The 24415-nt window shown below is 33.6% G+C and overlaps 1 protein-coding gene across 1 annotated transcript in view; it reads left to right on the top strand.

Moving 5' to 3' along the window:
• RUNX3 (RUNX family transcription factor 3) overlaps positions 1-24415 on the top strand; it is a 362381-nt gene that overhangs the window by 263085 nt on the left and 74881 nt on the right. Inside the window, exon 2 of the mRNA XM_053707197.1 lies at positions 21831-22072. Coding sequence (XP_053563172.1) covers positions 21831-22072 — 242 coding nt within the window. The remainder of the gene's footprint in view (positions 1-21830; positions 22073-24415) is intronic.

The raw sequence follows: 24415 nt of genomic DNA, 5'->3' as shown, positions 1-24415 counted from the left end.
AAACATGCTGAGATACATACACTAATTTACACATGTTGATTTTATTTTTTAAAGAGTATATATACATATATTTATATTTATTTATATATGTTATAATAAAATATTTATAGTCCTAATTGGTGTTGTCTGTTCCACCGCCCCCCTTAATTTTCTCTTTTGGCTGGGCTGTGATGTATAGAGCAGTCAAATCCACTCTCTACATAGGCTTTCTCAGGGCTTTAAAGGGGCTGGGCTTCAAGATTGTCAAATGACACACACGCTGATTGGATGTTCACTAGAATTATCATTAAAGATAAAGAGTTAATCTAAGTGGGCCGGCATAACATTGCAATAGAAGCATTACTATATGCACTAATTTGACCCTTTAACAGATGGATTAAAAACAGAAAAAAATACACATATACTTTAAAGAGTAAATATATGGCATTTGGTTAGTTAAGGTTTACTTTAAATTCACATATCACCTTAATCTTTAAAGTATGTTGTATTTTAGGAATCAGTCAATCTTTTTTATGTATGTTTTCAATGAAAAACGTAAAATATAATGGTAGAGAGCAAGAGTAAATGAGGGTATTTAGGGAGAAGAATCGGAGAGACTAGAGGAAAGACGGGGAAAAGATTGAATGGCATGATTTAGGGTAAAATTGCAGACAGAATATGTTAACAAATTGCAACATAATTTCCTGACACTTTAGAAGTGTTTGTCTGCTTGAAAATGCAATCTGAATAGTGTTCCATTACATTGCATGCTACTCATCTGCTTGTAAACACAATACCTCTTAGAAATAGCATAAGAATATTCTGTACGTTTTATTTGAATATTATTAAATGATACAACAAGAAGACAAAAAATACTTTTAGGTTTCCTGTCTCAAAGCATCATTAGGAAACAAAAAAAACTTTAGTGGTATTTCTTAAGATCTCATTAAACAAACTGAATTCACCATGGTATGATCTGCAAATATGAAGCAAATCTGCCTGACAGAAGATTTATAGTAATTTATGACAATGTCTTATGGTAGCATGCTTACAAAACCTAGAAACATTCAAAAGCCTTGGAGACATTTTCAGTTAAAATAAAAAAAAAATGTATTGCATATTTCATACAATAGAATGAATTATTAATAGATATATAGCTACAGCAAATTTGCACTAAGAATATAAACTTTATAAGGTAGCAGATACGTGCTCTAATGGTCCTTGGTAATATTAATATTAAACAAAAAAAATCACAATTGTTTATTCCAAATAAAGATTATCATAGACATAATATATTTTTTTTTTACTATACATTAACTTGCTACAAACTTTATTTTGATATAAAATGTATAACTTTTCTTTATTTGAAACAAATCATTTCATGATAAGTACAACAACCATATAAAATAGTACTAATTTTCGAATGACAATCCATTATTCTACCTTCCTCTCTTTTTTTCTTACAGTTTCTGACACTGAATTCTGTATATCACCATAAATGTACCCGTATAAATGTATGTAATTATATATATATATATATATATATATATATATATATATATATATATATATATATATATATATATATATACAGGGAGTGCAGAATTATTAGGCAAGTTGTATTTTTGAGGATTAATTTTATTATTGAACAACAACCATGTTCTCAATGAACCCAAAAAACTCATTAATATCAAAGCTGAATAGTTTTGGAAGTAGTTTTTAGTTTGTTTTTAGTTATAGCTATTTTAGGGGGATATCTGTGTGTGCAGGTGACTATTACTGTGCATAATTATTAGGCAACTTAACAAAAAACAAATATATACCCATTTCAATTATTTATTTTTACCAGTGAAACCAATATAACATCTCAACATTCACAAATATACATTTCTGACATTCAAAAACAAAACAAAAACAAATCAGTGACCAATATAGCCACCTTTCTTTGCAAGGACACTCAAAAGCCTGCCATCCATGGATTCTGTCAGTGTTTTGATCTGTTCACCATCAACATTGCGTGCAGCAGCAACCACAGCCTCCCAGACACTGTTCAGAGAGGTGTACTGTTTTCCCTCCTTGTAAATCTCACATTTGATGATGGACCACAGGTTCTCAATGGGGTTCAGATCAGGTGAACAAGGAGGCCATGTCATTAGATTTTCTTCTTTTATACCCTTTCTTGCCAGCCACGCTGTGGAGTACTTGGACGCGTGTGATGGAGCATTGTCCTGCATGAAAATCATGTTTTTCTTGAAGGATGCAGACTTCTTCCTGTACCACTGCTTGAAGAAGGTGTCTTCCAGAAACTGGCAGTAGGACTGGGAGTTGAACTTGACTCCATCCTCAACCCGAAAAGGCCCCACAAGCTCATCTTTGATGATACCAGCCCAAACCAGTACTCCACCTCCACCTTGCTGGCGTCTGAGTCGGACTGGAGCTCTCTGCCCTTTACCAATCCAGCCACGGGCCCATTCATCTGGCCCATCAAGACTCACTCTCATTTCATCAGTCCATAAAACCTTAGAAAAATCAGTCTTGAGATATTTCTTGGCCCAGTCTTGACGTTTCAGCTTGTGTGTCTTGTTCAGTGGTGGTCGTCTTTCAGCCTTTCTTACCTTGGCCATGTCTCTGAGTATTGCACACCTTGTGCTTTTGGGCACTCCAGTGATGTTGCAGCTCTGAAATATGGCCAAACTGGTGGCAAGTGGCATCTTGGCAGCTGCACGCTTGACTTTTCTCAGTTCATGGGCAGTTATTTTGCGCCTTGGTTTTTCCACATGCTTCTTGCGACCCTGTTGACTATTTTGAATGAAACGCTTGATTGTTCGATGATCACGCTTCAGAAGCTTTGCAATTTTAAGAGTGCTGCATCCCTCTGCAAGATATCTCACTATTTTTGACTTTTCTGAGCCTGTCAAGTCCTTCTTTTGACCCATTTTGCCAAAGGAAAGGAAGTTGCCTAATAATTATGCACACCTGATATAGGGTGTTGATGTCATTAGACCACACCCCTTCTCATTACAGAGATGCACATCACCTAATATGCTTAATTGGTAGTAGGCTTTCGAGCCTATACAGCTTGGAGTAAGACAACATGCATAAAGAGGATGATGTGATCAAAATACTCATTTGCCTAATAATTCTGCACTCACTGTATATATATATATATATATATATATATATATATATATACACACACACACAATTTGAAGATTGCAACACTCTCACAAACTCCTGCAGACTCAGCCGTACTCAGACCAGGGTGCATCAAGGATGCAATCAGTAAAGCTATTTTGAAACTTTTAAATCCAGAGAGTGCATTCTTTTCTTTCATTTATATATATATAAATAAATAAAGGGCTTATACACACAAACACACAATATAGAGAACTGACAATAACAGTTTTATGAGCTTTTTAAACATCGCATTCTAGGCACTGATGTTGTTGATCAGCATTCCAATTCTTCCCAAAGAGGTTGGGATCAAGGTCAGTGATCTGTGCAGGCTGTTTAAGTTCTTCCACACCAAACTCGTCTGGAATGTGAAAGGGACATGCCTAAACTGTTGCCATAAAGTTGGAAGCAGCCAATTGTCTAAAATCTCTTTGTATCCTGTACCATTAAGATGACCCTAAAATGGAACTAAAGAGCCTATCCCAAACCCTGAACAGCTTACAGCATTATTCCTCCTCCACCCATCTTTACAGTAGACCATATACATTCTGGTAGGTAGCGTTCTCCTGCATCTACCACACCCAGATGCTTCCATCATACTGCCAGATAGTAAAGTGTAATTCATCACTCGAGAAAAAATGTTTCCACTGCTCCATAATGCAATACTCTAAACCACTACAGCTAACGTGCATTGTGCATATTGATGTAAGGCTTGTGTACAGCTGCTTGCTATTCATCAGTTCTTGTGTTGATGTTGCTTCCAGAGACAGTTTAGAACTGTGTAGTGAGTGATGCAACAGATAATAGGTGCTTTTTACAAGCTATTTGCTTCAGTATTCGGCTGCCCTATGGTCTACCATTTCATAGCTGGGCTGGTGTTGCTCGTAGATGCTTCTACTTCACAATAGACAAAAAGATTGACAAATCCCCATAAGGTGCGCTAGTGCTAGGTATTAAGCTTCAGTCAGGAGACGCCGAGTTGTGGCAGCACTCTCAGAAAGTAATCCTGGGTGGATTCCTGGATGCAGAAAAATGAGAGAAAGAGAGGTGCCAACCATAAAACAGTATCGTGGAACAGACCACAGGTGAATGAGCGACCCCCACCCCCCGTAGTGCGAGATACTCACAAGTGCCATTCTACTTGTGAGTATCTCGCACTACGGGGGGGAGGTCGCTCATTCACCTGTGGTCTGTTGCACGATACTGATTTATGGTTGGCGCCTCTCTTTCTCTCCTTTTTCTACTTCACAATAATAGCATTTACAGTTGACTGGGGCAGATCTAGTAGGGCTGAAATTTCACAAACTTACTTGTGGCAAAGGGTGCTTCCTATCACTGTGCCACATTTGAAGTCACTGAGCTCTTCAGTACCACCCATTTTATTGCCAATATTTGTCTAGAGAGATTTCATGGCTATGTGCTGGAATTTCCTCACCTGCTAACAATGGATGTGGCTGACATACCTGAAGTCAATAATTAGTAGTGGTGTCCACATACTTTTGGCCATACAGTGTGTGTATAAATATCTGTGTGTATGTGGGTGGGTGTGTCTGTGAGTGTGTGCTTGTGTGTCTGTGATTGTGTGTATGTGTTTGTGTGTGGGGGGTTTGTGTGTGTGTTTGTGTGTGTATGTATGTATGTATGTATATATATATATATATATATATATGTGTGTGTATGTGTGTTTGTATGGGTGTGTGTATGTGAATGTGTGTTTATCTGGGTGTGTGTGTAAATGAGTGTGTGTGCTTGTGTGTCTGTATGTGTGTGTTTGTGCGTGCATGTGTTTGTATGTGTGTTTGTGTGGGGGGGTTGTGTGTGTATATATATATATGTATTTATGTGTGTGTATGGGTGTGTTTGTGTATGCGTGTGTGTGTTTGTGTGTGTGTTTGTGTGTGTGTGTATGTGTTGTGTGTTTAAACTTTTAAGTCAAGTCGAGCTTATGCCAAAAATGTTTCTCATAATAACAGATATTGTTTTATTTATGATTTTATAACTTTTTCCATCAATAGGAAGTAATCAGTTTAATGTGTTTCAGATTTGGATAATTACATTTCCTAGGAATATTATAAAATTATATGAAAGATGATCAGCTTGTTAATTTGCATGTCAGTTAATATTTTAATGCCTACAACTATAAAGTATGACTCCCAAGAGTCACTTTAATGGCAATACTGTCCAGTACCTGCGCTTATGGTCCACAATCTGTTCCTTTGAAGAATTCTGAGCTGATACAATAAAGAGAGAAACTCAGTACAGCATTATGCCCATATTATTATGAGCAGGTCAGGCTACCTAATGAGTCATTATTATTATTATTATTTTTTATTTTTAATCTGCAATTTGCTGTATTTAAGGGTCTGTGAGAAAAAGAAGCAGATGACATATATAAAATGATTCTGCAGTTAACCATAGGGATATTGTACTAGGCAAAAAGATATTACTTCACATCAGGGATATTGTTCTTGTTAGTCATCAAGCCTACTAGTTTTGTTTTTCTGCACCTCTTTTTATTTTTATAACAAGTTTTACATATTGTATATTGTATAGTTGTCATATTTGAAAAAGTGTCTTAAAGGGACATGAAAGTCAAAAACTATCATGGTTGAGGTAGAGCATTCAATTTTAATAGACTTTTCGATTTATTTCAATCATGAAATTCACTTTCTTCTATTTTTATCCTTTGTTGAACAGCAAACCAAGGTAGGCCAAGGAGCAGCGATGCACTACTGATAGCTAGCTGCTGAATGGTGGATACATACATATTCCTCATGTCTTCAGATGTGTCACACCAGGTCCCAGTAGTACATTATGTGCTCCGGAGCCTACATTAAAGGGACATTATACACTCATTTTTTCTTTGCATAAATGTGTTGTAGATAATCTATTTATATAGCCCATAAAGTTTTTTTCTTAACAAAATGGATATTTTTGCTTATTTTTAAATAACATTGCTCTGATTTTCAGACTCCTAACCAAGCCCCAAAGTTTTATAAGAATACCGTCAGCTACCTTCTCCAGCTTGCTCCTGTTTGTGTAAAGGGTCTTTTCATATGCAAAAGAAGGGGGAGGGGGAGTGTCTTATTTCCCACTTGCAGTGGGCTTTCCAGCTACCTTTTCAACAGAGCCAAACTGAGAGCTTTTAAGTAAGTTTTTAAACAGTTTTATACTGGATTTTTATATCAGTATCTGTGCATCTTATTCTTTATAGTAGTGTCTATTACATGCAGTTATATGAAAATGAGTATATACTGTCCCTTTAACGATGCATGAAGCCCCATATTTTTCTTTTGTGATTGAGATAAAACATACATTTTTCTAAATCTGTCCAATTTACTTTAATTATCACATTTTCTTTATTCACTTGCAGCTAGATTACGAGTTGTGCGTTACGGTAAAAAAGCAGCGTTAAGAGGTCCTAACGCTGCTTTTTAACGCCCGCTGGTACAGGTGTACCACTCACTTTTTTGGCCAGACTTGGAAATACCGCAAATCCACTTATGTAAATTGCGTATCCTCTTTTTTCAATGGGACTTGCATAGCGCAGGTATTACGAGTCTGCCAAAAAGTGAGCGGTAGACCCTCTCCTGTCAAGCCTGGTACCGCATTTTAAAGTCAGTAGTTAAGAGTTTTACACTACAATGCCGTAGCATAAAACTCTTAACTAAAGTGCTAAAAAGTACACTAACACCCATAAACTACCTATTAACCCCTAAACCGAGACCCCCCCCCACATCACAAACACTAAATGAAAAATTTTAACCCAGACATCGCCGCCACTATAATAAATATATTAACCCCTAAACCGCCGCACTCCCGCCTCGCAAACACTAGTTAAATATTATTAACCCCTAATCTGCCATCCCTAACATCGTAGCCACCTACCTACATTTATTAACCACTAATCTGATGCCGGCATCTATGTGTTAGCTTTTATTGTTAACTAACTCACGATAGGAATAAAGTATATATATTTTCAAATCTATGCTCCTCTTTTTTACGTCATATTCTACACCATATCCTACAAGAATATCTATGAGATATATATAAAAAATCATAGGACATAAGACTATCACACAATCCTAAAAATATAGGAATTATTTTACTATCCCAGTTATATGATCAACCGAAACCGGGCATCCTTATATAATATAACAAAATAGTTATCTCAAAATTTGAGAACTCAAAACAGGGACACCCTCACATTCAGATATAAATCTATCTGAGATCACATACACCTATTTTACTCTATAAGACTCGCAGCTGTTTAGCGCTATCCCAATAACTCTTCTTTTCTTCTATATTTAATCTAGGTGATAGTATTTTGAGGTTACTTCACCTTCCGGGATTAGCTAAGAGTCCGAGTGTAGAATCTTTGTATTACCCTTACCCCCTATAGCACTAATCTGATGCCCCAATAATTATAATTAAAATAAATCTAAATAAATATTCCTATCATTAAAGAGACATGAAACCCAAAAAAAGTATTTCATGATTCAGGTAGCGAATACAATTTTAAACAACTTTCTAATTTACTTCTATTATCTAATATGTTTTATTCTCTTGGTATCATTTGTTGAATGAGCAGCAATGCACAAATGGTTTCTAACTGAACACATGGGTGAGCCAATGACAATCAATTTAGATATGCAGCAACCAATCAACAGCTAGACCCTAGTTCACATGAACTTGCCTAGATAAACTTTTCAGCAAAAGATAACAAGAAAAAGAAGCACATTAAATAATAGAAGTAAATTGGAAAGTTGTTTGAAATTGTATTCTCTATCTGAATCAAGAAAGAAAAATGTTGGGTTTCATGTCCCTTTAACTAAATTATTCCTATTTAAAACTAAATACTTACCTGTAAAATAAACCCTAGGATAGCTACAATATAACTAATAGTTACATTGTAGCTAGCTTAGGGTTTATTTTTATTTTACAGGCAACTTTGTATTTATTTTAACTAGGTAGAATAGTTACTAAAGAGGTATTAACTATTTAATAACTACCTAGCTAAAATAAATACAAATGTACCTGTAAAATAAAACCTAACCTAAGTTACACTAACACCTAACACTACACTATAATTAAATAAATTAACTAAATTAAATACAAATACCTAAATTAAATTAAATTATCTAAAGTACAAAAAACCCCACTAAATTACACAAAATAAAAAACAAATTGCAGAAATTTAAACTAATGACACCTAATCTAATAGCCCTATTAAAATAAAAAAGCCCCCCCAAAATAAAAAAAAACCCTAGTCTAAACTAAACTACCAATAGCCCTTAAAAGGGCCTTTTGTGGGGCATTGCCCCCAAAGTAATCAGCTCGTTTACCTGTAAAAAAAAATACAAACAAACCCCCCAACAGTAAAGCACACAACCAACCCCCCAAATAAAATACTAGCTAAAAAAAACTTTTGCAAGACCAAACCCCTAATCTAAAAAATAAACCCACCCAATACACCCTTAAAAAAACCTAACACTAACCCCCTGAAGATCGACTTACCGGGAGACGTCTTCATCCAAGCCGGGCGAAGTGGTCCTCCAGACGGGCAGAAGTCTTCATCCAAGCCGGGCAGAAGTGGTCCTCCAGACGGCAGAATTCTTCATCCAGAAGGCATCTTCTATCTTTATCCATTCGGCGCGGAGCGGCTCCATCTTCAAGACATCCGACGCAGAGCATCCTCTTCTTCCGACGACTAAAACAGAATCAAGGTACCTTTAAGTGACGTCATCCAAGATGGTGTCCCTTAGATTCCAATTGGCTGATAGAATTTTATCAGCCAATCGGAATTAAGGTAGAAAAAATCCTATTGGCTGATGCAATCAGCCAATATGATTGAAGTTCAATACTATTGGCTGATCCAATCAGCCAATAGGATTGAGCTTGCATTCTATTGGCTGTTCCAATCAGCTAACTGCCCTTTTAATCAGCTAACTGCCCTTTTAAGGGCAATGCCCATCCAAATTCCCTTTTCAGGGCAATGGGGAGCTTAGGTTTTTTTAGATAGTATTTTATTTGGGGGATTGGTTGCGTGGGTGGTGGGTTTTACTGTTGGGGGGTTTGTTTGTATATTTTTTTACAGATAAAAGAGCTGATTACTTTGGGGCAATGCCTGGCAAAAGGCCCTTTTAAGGGCTATTGGTAGTTTAGTTTAGGCTAGGGTTTTTTTTATTTTAGGTGCACTTTTTTATTTTAATAGGGCTATTAGATTAGGTGTAATTAGTTTAAATTTCTGTAATTTGTTTATTATTTTCTGTAATTTAGTGGGGGGGGTTGTACTTTAGATAATTTAATTTAATTTAGGTAATTGTATTTAATTTAGTTAATTTATTTAATTATAGTGTAGAGTTAGGTGTTAGTGTAACTTAGGTTAGGTTTTATTTTACAGGTAAATTTGTCTTTATTTTAACTAGGTAGTTATTAAATAGTTAATAACTATTTCATAACTATTCTACCTAGTTAAAATAAATACAAACTTGCCTGTAAAATAAAAACAAACCCTAAGATAGCTACAATGTAACTATTAGTTATATTGTAGCTAGCTTAGGGTTTATTTTACAGGTAAGTATTTAGTTTTAAATAGGAATAATGTAGTTAATGATAGGAATATTTATTTCGATTTATTTAAATTATATTTAAGTTAGTGGGTGTTAGGTTTAGGGTTAGACTTAGGTTTAGGGGTTAATAAATTTAATATAGTGGCGGCGACGTTGGGGCGGCAGATTAGGGGTTAATAAATGTAGGTAGGTGGTGGCGATGTTAGGGACAGCAGATTAGGGGTTAATAATATTTAACTAATGTTTGTGAGGTGGGAGTGAGGCGGTTTAGGTGTTAATATGTTTATTATAGATGCGGCGACATTGGGGGCGGCAGATTAGGGGTTAATAAGTGTAGGTAAGTGGCGGCGATATTGGGGGTGGCAGAGTAGGGGTTAATAACTATAATGTAGGGTTTGGCAATGTTGGGGGCAGCAGATTAGGGGTTCATAAGTATAATGTTGGTGGCAGCGGTGTCCGGAGCGGCAGATTAGGGGTTAATTATAATTTAGGTGTTGGCGATGTTGGGGGCGGCAGATTAGGGGTTAATAAGTGTAAGATTAGGGGTGTTTAGACTCGGGTTCATGTTAGGGTGTTAGGTGTAGACATAAATTTAATTTTTTTGCTTTTTTGCAGGTGTTAGGTTTTTTTTCAGCCGGCTCTCCCCGTTGATCCCTATGGGGAAATCGTGCACGAGCACGTTACACCAGCTCAGCGCTGACTTAAGCAGCGCTAGTATTGGAGTGCGGTAATGAGCAAAATTTTGCTCAACACTCACTTCTTGTCTTTTAACCCCGGGTTTGTAAGTGAGCGTTGAGTGAAAACTGCTTGTTAGCACCGCATAGCCTCTAACGCAAAATTTGTAATCTGGGCCTTGGTATCCTTTCTTGAAGGAGCAGCAATGCACTACTGGGAGATAGCTGAACACACAGGTGAGCCAATGACAAGAGGCATACATGTGTAAGCTCTCAGTAGTGCATTGCTCTTTCTGAGCCTACCTTGGTATGCTTTTAAATAAAGGAAACCATGTGTCTCCTGTCAAAGGCTCTCAGACGTGTTCAGCTAGGTCCCAGTATCGCATTGCTTCTCTAGAGGTGACTTTACCTATATGTTTAAACATATAGTTATATGCTAGAAACAATGCAACATTAAAATATCAGAGCATTGCCTTTTTGCATTACTCTTTAAGCCCTAAATTACTAAAGTCTGTCTAGGCATGCCTGAACTGCCCAGGTTTTTGCTGTAGATTAAATAAAAACAGAAAGCGGAAGGATGCTCAAGCCCTGATGCTAAAGGTGAAGGTCGTGAGTCCCAGCAGGATGAGGTGCTCAGGGATACTCCCCTGTATAGGCGTCATAGACAAACGCGAACAAGTTCAAAATTAAAAGCAGAAAGGGCACCATTAAAACCAAGTACAGGAGCAAAGGGAGAGAACCTTGACTCTCCGCATCAGTTGTGTTTCATGTCACTAGGGCACTTGATCACTGACAGGTGTGAGGGTCAAGGCTTACAACTTATATACTCATGATAGCCAACCGGACAGCTAGATTATGAGTTTTGCGTTGTGAGTGAAAAAGCATTGTTATGCTTCCTAACACTGTTTTTTCCCTAACGCTGCTATTACGAGTTTTGTAGGTATAGGTGTACCACGCACCTTTTTGGCCGTCATGCAACGTCAGTACCGCACTTTTAAAAAAGTCATTTTTCAATGAGACTTCCATAGCACCGGTATAACGAGTTTGCCTGGGAGTTTGCCTGGGAGGCCAAAAAGTGAGTGGTACACCCTATAACCACAAAATCCATACCGCCATCTTAATTCAGTAGTTATGAGTTTTATGTTACAAAACTCATAACTAAAGTGTTAAAAAGTACATTAACACCCATAAACTACCTATTAAACCCTAAACCGAGGCTCTCCCTCATCGCAAACACTAAAATAAAATTATTAAACCCTAATCTGCCACTCCGGACATCGTCGCCACTAAATAAAATTATTAACCCCTATTCTGACACTCCCCGACATTGTCGCAACTATAATAAAGCTATTTACCCCTAAACCGCAAACACTATTTAAATATCATTAACCCCTAATCTGCCGTCCACCCACACCGCCACTTTAATAAACCTATTAACCACTAAACCGCAAGCCCCCCACAACAAAATATACTTAAATAAATTATTAACCCCTAAACCTCTGACCTCCCACATCACTAACTCTACATAAATATATTAACCCCTAACCCTAACGTAACCCTAAGCCTAAGTCTAACCCTAACACCCCCTAACTTAAATATAATTAAATATAAATAAACCTTACAATTATTACCTAAATAATTGCTATTTATAACTAAATACAAACTTACTTGTAAAATAAAACCTAAGCTAGTTACAATATAACTAATAGTTATATTGTAACTAGCTTAGATTTTATTTTTATTTCATAGGTAAGTTTGTATTTATTTTAACTAGGTAGACAAGTTAGTAAATAGTTATTAACTATTTAATAACTACCTAGCTAAAATAAATAAAAAGTTACCTGTAAAATAAAACCTAACCTGCCTTACACTAAAACCTAACATTACAATAAAATAAAATAAATTAAATTATTAAAATAAAATGTTCTAAATTACAAAAAAAATAAACACCAAATTACAAAAAATAAAAAACAAAATTAGCAAAAATAAAAATGAATTACTCCTAATTTCATAGCCCCCCCAAAATAAAAAAAACCTAGCCTACACTAAACTGCAAATGGCTCTTAAAGGGGCCTTTTGTGGGGCATTGCCCCAAAGAAATCAGCTCTTTTACCTGTAAAAAAATGCCCCCCAAAAGTAAAACCCAGCACCCAACCAACCAACCCCCCCAAATAAAAACCTATCTAAATAAACTTAAGCTAACCATTGCCCGGAAAAGGGCATTTGGATGGGCATTGCCCTTAAAAGGGCATTTAGCTCTTTTACATTGCCCAAACCCTAAGCTAAAAAACAAAAACCCACCCAAAAAAACCTTAAAAAAAACTAACACTAACCCCGATGATCCACTTACAGTTATCAAAGTCCGGACATCCATCCTCATCCAGCCGAGGAAGTCATCATCCAGGCGGCAAGAAGTCTTCATCTGGGCGGCCTTTTCCATCTTCATCCAGACGGCAAGAAGTCTTCATCCAGATGGCATGTTCTATCTTCATCCATATGTAACTAGTCTACCTAGTTAAAATAAATACCAACTTACCTGTGAAATAAAAATAAAACCTAAGATAGCTACAATATAACTATTAGTTATATAAAATCTATACCCTGCACCTTCAAAAGGGAACTATCCAAGTTATATAAATTATAGAACTAAATAAAATAGAGGTGTACTAGATTTTTCACTTAAAAATTAGATCTCCAGTGAATTTAAATTAAAAAATGGATGTACACTTGTTCATTAAAGATTAAAAAATAGGTATGTCCCTTTAAGATTATATAAATATACTTTGGGATCACAAATATATCCTTATGTACTTTTTAATCCTGAGAGTTATTTTCTAACATCTAAGATGAATAATGTGTTATGTGTGTTAACAAAAGAACAGAAAGTTTGAGGGTTAACAATCAAAATATGAATAACACACTCTGATTGGCTATCATGAGTATATAAACTGTAAGCCATGACCCTCACACCTGTCAGTGATCAAGTGCCCCAGCGGCACGAAACACGTCTGATGCAGAGGGTCAAGGTGCTCTCACTTTGTTCCTGTACTTGGTTTTAATGGTGCAAATCCTTATGTGCCCTTTCTGCTTTTAATTTTGAACTAATAAACTTTTATACATTTTTACGTCTGGCTGGGAGTTTCAGAGTGCCGGGACTTGTTCGAGTTTTGCTGTAGGTTAAGCTGAAAGTTTAATTATCTTTTACATCATAAAGTATAGTTTTTCAACACGTAATAACTCCAAATGTATTTCTATTCATTGAGAGTGCTCACAAAATGGACAAATTGCAAAGAAATGTTTCCAATCCAAAGTTACAAGCACCCCAAAAACAACATGCAACATGTTACTGTCAAGTAAAAAGATATGGAATATCATTTAAAAGAAAAACATAGTTTAAAGAAAGTGTCAATCATTCTTCTGAGGATGCCACAAAGAATAAGAGCTAAGAGTGAAAAGATGCCAAATTATTTGCCTGTTTTAGTATAATCTCTTAAAGGGACATAGCCATAATTTAAAGAAGAACTATTCACAGTGGAGTTACTAATCACTATGCCTTTCTGTGTTATTCTATGTCTGCTAAAATAGCCTCTCTGGAGAAATATTGCAAAGTCTAATATTCTCTAAATGCAAGTAAGTTGTAAAGTCATCCTTAGTAAAACAATCATAAAAAATAGCTAACTTGGTCAGCTTGATAAATCCACAAAGCTTTAGAGAGTCAGATACAACTTCACTTATTGACTTACTTTATTTAGGGACATGAAACCAAAAAAAAATGTTCATGATTCAGATAGATTGAGCAATTTTAAATAACTTTGTAATTTGCTTTTATTATCAATCTTTCTTCATTCTCTTGGTATCTATTGTTTAAAAGCAGAAAGGAAAACTTAGGAGCATGCCCGTATCTGGAGCACTATATTGCAGCAGCTTTGCAAGAATGTCATCAATTTGCAAGAGCACTAGATGCCATTTACTGCTCCAGTCACCTACCTAAGTTTCTCTTCAACAAAGAATACCATTGGAAAAAAAGCAAATCTGATAATAGAAGGTCTCTTGAAACTTTTTAAAAATGCTATGCTCTGTCTGAATCACAAAAGAACATTTTTCATATCCCTTTAAGTATCTAACTATAGCCTGGTGTAAATGAGTCTGACGTAATCTGCCAGATGTTAATTAGAGCAATTTACATGTATAAATATAGTTATTAAAATAGATATGTAGCCCTACTTTTTTAACATATACCCTAATTTAAATTTATATTAAAAAGTGTTATTTTAGTAAAAACAAATATTTTAAAGTAAAAAATGTTGTAAATAACAGCAAATAACTTACTTGTTTTCTTACAAAATGAGCACTTAGAAATTATCAGTGTAGCCTTGACCCCGGTGTTTTAAGAGCAGAGAATTTTCAAATCCATAAGTTTTTTTTTCTGTCATTTCTGGGCATGAGCAAATCTGACCTATTACCTAGCCTATTCATTAGCCTAGACGTTTTATGGCATCAGACTAAGATAAACCTTCCTGCAAAGGCCACCTTCTCCTTGTAGGGCTGTCACAGGAAGCACAAATGAAGTGGTAAAATAAACAAAAATAAAAGGTAAAATCAATTTAAATAGATGAAAATATGTATTGCAATGATTTCTATTAAGTATAAGCAACTACTTAGTGCTTTTAATACAACAATGAAACAGACTTTTTAACATCCCTTTAAATATATTTAGTCTTTAAGGGACAGTAAAATCAAAATGAAAGTTTCATGATTCAGATAGTGCATGCAATTTCAAACAACTTTCCAATTTACTTTTATCATCAAATGTGTTTGTTTTCTTGGTATTCTTTGTTGAAAGCTAAACCTAGGTAGGCCCATTCGCTGATTTCTAAGCCCTTGAAGGCTGCCTCTTATCTCAGTGAATTTTTACAGTTTTTCACAGTTAGACAGTGCTAGTTCATGTGTGCCATATATATACCATTGTGCTCACTCCGGTGAAGTTATGAATGAGTCAGCACTGATTGGTTAAAATGCAAGTATGTAAATAGCAATGAGATAAGGGGGTAGTATACAGAGGCTTAGATACAAGGTAATCACAGAGGTAAAATGGTGGTTTTGTGGATTTAGCAATTACATCACAAATTGAAGGGCATATGTGTTGATTGTGCACTGTACTAAATACACTAGCAGAGATCATGTGAGCCAGGAGGGAGGGGACCAAAAAATATGATGTCCCAAACATAATAAAATCAGTAGCAAAATAAAGCCAGAGGGTTGTGAGGTTAAAATGTGTTCTCATACTTTTGATAGTAATTCAAATGGGTTAAGACCAACAGCTAAGATGTAATCAAAGCAATCATTGATATACAAAAGAGGTGACTGAAGCAAACGTAATTAGAAAGCAAAAAAAGAATTGCAAAGTCCTCAATTTAGCAGTAATCAAATTCAAATATCATAAAACAATAGGGGTGGTGGGGGGGGAGGCTTAACTTTAACATATTCATTTTTGTGGGGTGGGTTATATTTAGAATACTTGTACATTTTTAAAATGTAAAATATTAAGAGATTCGATTTAAGCAACAATATATTTATAGTGAGCATGCGTTACTGTTTATTATTATAGGAGTATACAAACATTTTCATTTGCGTTATGGTAGTTCATTTTTTGGGGGATGGCTGTTGCTGAGTTGAAAGTCAACATTTCGTGATATGATGATCGAATGCATAAAACGTCAGAAGCTTATAAGCTTTTAGGCATAGGCAGCGTTGCTTGTCTATAAATAAGTGTGTCTGCAGTGACAACTACTGTTCCGAAATGGAATTGCAGCATAACAATTTTATACGTGCATGAAAAGGATATCATAATCAGTATGAATAATGTTAAAACAAAAAAAATGTTGAACATATATGGGAGTTATTCTCTTACATCAGTGATTTTAACAGTATGAACAGGTAGTACATCAAAGTAAACACTGTAAGGCCTTACAGTGGGACCAACATCTGCCTTTTTGCCATAGTTGTTTTAGATTACTTATGCATGTCTGATTTACTCTGCTGTCATCACCATAGAGAAATAACAGATCGCGAGAGAGAGATATGATAGATAGATAGATAGATGATAGATAGATAGATAGATAGATAGATGATATATAGATAGATATAGATAGATAAATGATATAGAGAGATATGATAGAGAGAGAGAGAGAGAGAGAGAGAGAGACAGACAGGTAGATAGATAGATAGATAGATAGATAGATAGATAGATAGATAGATAGATGATAGATAGATAGATAGATAGATGATAGATAGATAGATAGATGATAGATGATAGATAGATAGATGATAGATAGATGATAGATAGATAGATAGATAGATAGATAGATAGATGATAGATAGATAGATGATAGATAGATTAGATAGATAGAGATAGATAGATAGATGATAGATAGATAGATAGATAGATAGATAGATAGATAGATGATAGATTGATAGATGATAGATAGATTTATTGATAGATAGATAGATAGATAGATAGATAGATAATAGATAGATAGATAGATAGATAGATGATAGATAGATAGATAGATAGATAGATAGATAGATAGATAGATAGATAGATAGATAGATGATAGATAGATAGATAGATAGATAGATAGATAGATAGATAGATAGATAGATAGATAGATAGATGATAGAAGTGCATTACATAATCTTAACCGTTAACGTAGATTTACGTTTGTTTAATATTCTGTATATATTGTACGGTATGAATATTATCACAGAATATACTGGCATATTACAAATAAAGCAAATCAGTAAATTATAAGACACTATTAACAATAAAAATGGTCAAAAACGTAATCAAAAGCAATAAAAAAAAGTATGATTGTTTAAAAAAATACAGTCAATATACTGAATAGGTTGGATATGCTAAACAAAGTATTCCGTTTGATAAAGGATGTTCTATATTTGCATGTATGATTAATTAAATGTCTCTTTGGAGTGAACTGCAATTGTGAACCGTTAGGGCAAAAAAAAATCTTAGTGCTGTATTTCTCCAGAAATATCGATGCACCACTAAGGTGAGGATTTTTATCATTAACAACCACACCATCTGCTTGTCCTATCCAGTGTCATATTATCTGGATATCTACAAAGAAATTCTCCTTTTTAAACTGAAAGGATCCCCAAGGTTATAATAAACTCCAGCTCAATGAAACACTGACCTACTGTATTAACAATTTTACCAACACAAAATAATTAATGTAACGATTGTGTACAGTGATTTTTTACCAGCATTATTTGTTTTAGAATATGACCAGGGGTATAACAGTCTCGGAAAGTACTGGGGAATTGCAAATATAGATTTGGAATATTGAAATGTGCGCTTTATAATGTAACCCACAATTATTAAATAAAAAAAACATATATATATATATATATATATATATATATATATATCCTTAAAAGGATTTGAAACTGACCTTTGCAATAAGATGATTGCATCATTCTTTAGTATTTTTATTATTCATTTACTGTTAAACTCAACTTAAATTAAGCAATAGTTCTAAATGGAAAAAAAATGTCTGAATTTCTCCAAGTAATCAGTGTTGTAAGGGTCAAAAAAACAATGATGAAAAAGGCAAAATCTGCAACATTGAAATCTATCATGAAAAATTAGATTGGCAATAAAAAAGAGAGCATAAATGTGTGTTATTTTATATATATATATATAGTTTCAAAAAGGCCTGAACTCACTGAATTTTTTTTAATGTGCTTTAATGTCCATAAATCAATCATATCTGTGACGTTTTGGGGATCTCATCCCTTCATCCATCCGACTAAGTCAGATATGATTGTGTACAATAAAGCACATTACAAAGTCCAGTAAGTGCATGCCTATTTGAAACTATTTAAGATTTTAACCTGCACCCTGCCTGGATTGTGAGAGTGCGCTCTGCTGGACTATATATATATATATATATATATATATATATATATATATATATATATATATATATATATATATATATATATATATATATATGTGTGTGTGTGTGTGTGTGTGTGTGTGTGTGTGTTCAGAGTAGGTGCACTCTTACAAACATAGTCCACATGCCAGAGTGCTGAATTGCCATTCAATAGAATATGAAGAAAACAGCACTACCTGGACTAAACAAAAGGTGAAATAATCCTTTTAATTACCAGTGACGTTTCAAGGAATACACCCCCTCATCAGCATCAGACCAACCAATATATATATATTGTATATATATATATATATATATATATATATATATATATATATATATATATATATATATATATATATATATATATTGTATATATATGTATATATATATATATATATATATATATATATATATATATATATAAAACAACAGTATATAAATTATTGATGTTTTTAATTGATGCACCCTGGTTTTAGGATGGCATGAAAAAATTATCTGCAATACCTGTGATACATAATTCCGTAAACGGGTGTAATGTGTTGATATATATATATATATATCCTGGGTTTTACCTTTAGATACTTTTAAATACAGTAGTATATAGTGATATATTATCCTAAAAAAATAAGGATATTTAAATTACTTTATTTCATGCAAAGACCAAACCTTAAATACAGAAATACAATCTACATTATTTTGGTATTTTGTTAAATAATATATATTCCGTTATCAACTAAAAACAAATTATGTAACCAGTGAAAATTCAAAGAGTAGACCAAATTACCTTTACATGTATTGTATATCTTCTAAACACCATTAGAAATAATGAAAGATTTTCTTACCTGTTTAGTGAAATGATGGTTAGATTAACCGATAATTGCCAGAAACAGATTTATTTGTTTATTTATTTATTTTTAACATAATATATATTTCATTGCATTTCTATTTTTTTCTCTAAAAGTTTATAGTGTTTCATTCTTTTATTTAAAGACTTGACTAAATTTTCTCAATGTTTAATTTGGCAAAAAAAATATAATGCCAGTATTAATATATTATGAATTTCATAAACAAAGCATATTAAATATGATAATGATATCCCCTTACAATGAATATAAATGAGCATATACTGTACATACATTATATATTGATAGATGGACTCTTCAAATACCAGAAATTGTGTTCTGCTATTTTAAAGGTATCGATATCTTTTAGAATATCTGTATTTAGTGCAAATAATTCTTCTGCAAACAGTGTAGTATGCATTTTCTTTCAAAGACAACCACAAACAGATTAAATATTTTCTTAAACATAGAAAATTATAAACTAAAAATATTTAAATATTAAATAAAACGATGTCTTTATTTGCCTCTAATTAGACATAACATCTAACAATTAAGATTGTATCAGTAATAAAATATCATTTTTGCATTACCAATAAAATGCTCCGTTATCTTCTCTAATTCTATCACAAATACAGCCTTTTTTTAATTAGTTACATTGTTTTCAAACACGTAAACGAAACACACTGCTAATAAGATGATATGGTACCAAAATGTGGTTGATGAAGCAGTGATATAAAGAAATAAAAATGTGCATTATATGCTGAGCATATTCTAATCTTAATCAGTTCATCATGTGCTTACAAGAATAGAAATATATATATTGTCTGCATTTATCAGTCACTATCTGCACATAACATCACTGGGTATCTATGCACAAAGGTACATAATCTCATGACTGTATGCTTATTTGTGTATATGCACTATACAAATGTATCAACTAACACATGCACATGTATATGTGTAAATACATTACTGCATGCAGCCACACAAAGTAATTATATATATTCTGTAGATTACAGAATAAACACACACACATACATATATATATATATATATATATATATATATATATATATATATATATATATATATATATATATATATATGTATATATATATATATTATTATTATTATTATTATTATTATTATTATTATTATTATTGTTTTTATTAAAGATGCTTTAGTAACATTACAAAAACCTACCTTTTAGTTCAGTTTTCCTTAGCCAAGAACCTAAATGATTAGTTTCGTTTTATGTTATTTTTTGGGGGGTTATTATTTGTTGTCTATTTATAAACAATGTCACCTTTATTATGTTGTATGGTGAAAGGCTTTCAAGAGTAAATATTTTCTGCCTGTTAAATAGTGGTTTATAAAAGTAAACCCCAGGCAATTAATGATATCCCTCAGAAAACAAGGAAACCAGAACAGGATAAAGTCATTATTGGGTTTATTAATTTCCTGGTCATTCAGAAATAGTTGTTGGGTTTGAGAGGTTACACCGACCACTGAATTACTGTAGTGTTTTCCTATTCTTTACTCTGAGAGCTGCTGCTGTCAGACGGTCAGGTTTACAAAGGGCGTTACCCTCTCAGTCCCACGCACCTATTAACTAAAACTTGAGGCTGAAGACAAAATGCTGATTGGACAGCAGACGTGTCATTCACCCCCTTTCCCCTCCTCCTATTGACAGCTCTTGTGTAAATAGTGTATGACAGAACTGGGCTCGCACTTTGCTTGCTAGATATGTTGAGTGGGAAACTGCTAGGATTCCTTAATCCATCCCATGGTAAACATAAACAAAGGCAGAAGTTCAGAGGAGTGAAGTTGCTGAACCTTGTGAATTGGACTGGGGACATTAGTGTTTTTTACTTGTGATTCCAGTGCTTATAGACAAGCACGGCTAAAAACATCTGCCTTGGATTGTCCTCCAACTTCTGAGCTTTGATGTGAAGAGTGAACGCATGGGCTATGCTTAGGCTCACGTTCCCCTCCTCATCTGAATACATTTTAAGCTGACTCTGCAGCTCCAGGAAGATGAAGACTGTTATGTGCTAACTTCTGTTTTTTTTTTTTTTTTCTTGCTTTTTTACTCATCCTGTATTATATCTGATCTTCCAAAGGAAATGTGCTTGTAGTGTTTACCTGATAACGATAGTATTCTTTTTTTATCGAGTTTTAATTGCTGCCAGTTATTTGCAATATAATAATATTTGGAGACTGTAGCAGATCAAGAACAAACCATCTAAGAAAATCATCTGTGCAGCTGAGTTGTCTCTTACTTGCTGGTGGGAGGGGTTGTGGTAGTAGGGTGCTGGCACCTGAGAATACAAGGCAGGGTGCAGAGATCCTTCTCATGCTCTCCCCTCCCAAAACACCCACCACCCCTGCAGTGTGCAGAGCAGACGAGTCACTTCCTCAGCGTCTGATCACACAGGACTTTTCTATGAGAACAGATTAGTGATAGTCAAACTTATCTAGCAGCTACAACTCCCTGCCCTGGCTTTACTAGCTGCAGGGTAGGACTTCTGAAGAATTTGACATTTTATAAAAAAAAACTGTCCATTATCTTTATTGTCCATTAGTTTATTTTCTCTAACCCCCCTACTGTTGTAATGCGTATTCCCGTAGACCCCAGCACCAGTAGGCGCTTCACTCCACCATCCACCACTTTCTCCTGCGGAAAGATGGGAGAGAACAACGGGGGCATCAGTTCTTCTGGCCCCAGCAGGACAAGAACAGAGATCCGGACGGTGGTGGATGTCCTGGCAGACCACGCAGGGGAACTGGTCCGGACAGACAGCCCCAATTTCTTGTGCTCAGTGCTGCCTTCACACTGGAGATGTAACAAGACCTTACCGGTTGCCTTCAAGGTAAGTTATCATTTAAACACTAATTTGGAAACACTAATCTTGTCTGTATCACTTGTAACTTTTACTTCACCTTACATACATAACACACACACACATATATACATATATATATATATATATATATATATATATATATATATATATATATATATAAGTACATACACAAGGTTCACATCTATGCATAATAATTCTTAGATAATAAAATATAAAGGTATATTATCTGTTACATGACACTATTGCATCCTAACACATATCCAATGAATATGCATCACTTATTAAATATATTCACTTTTCTTAGTACCATTTTACATCATTTGCTATAATGAAAGGTATGGTGGAAAATATGTATATATATATATATATATATATATATATATATATATATATATATATATATATATATATATATATATATATATATATATATATGTGTGTGTGTGTGTGTGTGTGTATATATATATATATTTTTTTTTACTAAGTACTTGATAATGGATTTTGCACTTCAATAGATGTTTTTGCATTTTACCATATGTAGTTTTATAGTTTATAACTTTTTATTACTTAGTAAAAAAGTTATATATATATATATATATATATATATATATATAGTACATTTAAAATATCTACATATACCTACATATAACTGAATAATGAAAGCAATGCAAAAGGTACTATAAATACTATCAGAGATATGAATTAAAAAAAATTGACACTGAAAAATATTATACACACATTTAAATTGACATCTGCTTTTGCTTGATAAGAAATTGCATCAATTATAAAATATTGTGGAAATTTAATATAGTTTTCATATGTTTTATTTATGTTGGTATACATGCATTTATGTGTATGTATTTTAATATATGCAACAATTGTGAATCCACACAATGACATATAAACACAGAATTATATGTGACTAAATAATGTGTTTATAAAAGCATATATAAATAGTTATTATATTTTGTCTGAAATAAAAATAAAATAAAAACATACATAGAGCACAACACACACACACACACACACACACACACACACACACACACACACACACACACATATATATATATATATATATATGGGTCTTTTTCTTTATCATGTATCACATTATCTATATCTTCAATAGATACACAGATTGATAGATACAAATATAGATAGAATTTACTTATTGTAGGTACCTTAGGTATTGTAGGTGTACCTTTTTATTGAACTAACATTTCATATTAAAATGCACGTCTTCTTGATATTTCTCAGATCTTTAGCAATATGTTTATGTAGGTCTCCCTCAGATTTACTTTTATCATCATAACATTGCTGTTGGAAGTTACTGGGTTTGGCACCACCATCTTTTGGTAGAATTGGTATACCACTTCAGGACCAGAGACTAAACCACAAGGTCACTCCCTCTTCCCTTTAGGAGATTATCATATGCAAGCATCAGAGATAGATTTGATTTGAACCATAAATTCTACAGCACAATCATTTTTTTCCACATCACAAATGTAGATGTTTTTTCAGCCTTCTAAACCTCAGTTCTTAAAAGACTGACATTCTGGAAGAAAAAATAATAATAAATAGATATATAAATAAAAGGAGATAGATAGAATGTACATATATTTGAGACATTTTGAGAGTAAAGCGGCACTCAAAGGACATCTGGATCTAATGTGTTCTCAATGGTAAATATTTACATTTGAAAGATCATTTACTTTGAGTGCACATGATTAATCATTTAAATATATTTAATATTTTATCCATTGCAAATTAATTTTCTATTTATTCAAACAGACAATTTAGATACTATTTTTCAAATATAAGTGTATTTTTTTTTTTTTTGTTAAAAACATTATGCGTTTTAAGTAGCAGTCTTAACTGAGATGGTGGGAAATCAGTGGGCTGGTATTTCACAACATTAAAGAAAATGTTTGTGGTCAGAGGAAACAGAGAAACACACATCTAGTTTTGTTGGAAAAAATAATATACTTTTTGCTGAAGAATTACAAACCAAAAATGTGATTTAACCTAAGCAGTGTTAAACATGCAGGTTTGAGGTCAGGCGTGTAGGGGAATGGTGGAGTCTAAAAAATGTACCCATGCCACTTAAAAGGCCTGCAATAGCAAGGTCATGTTTTACTAAACAATATATCTTTTGATTTCATATTTAATATCTACATTTTATTAATAATAAAACAGCATATTTTTAAAGAAAATTGCATACTGTAATGTTCAATATTTCTCTGGAACAAAAAATTAAGGTCTAAATATAGAATAATATTTAGCGTAATGTCAACAATAAAATTATTGCAATAATGTTATATATATATATATTATTTTTTTAAAAAGAGA

This window comes from Bombina bombina, chromosome 3, assembly GCF_027579735.1.
Source record: "Bombina bombina isolate aBomBom1 chromosome 3, aBomBom1.pri, whole genome shotgun sequence".
Lineage (NCBI taxonomy): Eukaryota > Metazoa > Chordata > Amphibia > Anura > Bombinatoridae > Bombina > Bombina bombina.
This window is presented reverse-complemented; position numbering and strand designations above follow the sequence as displayed.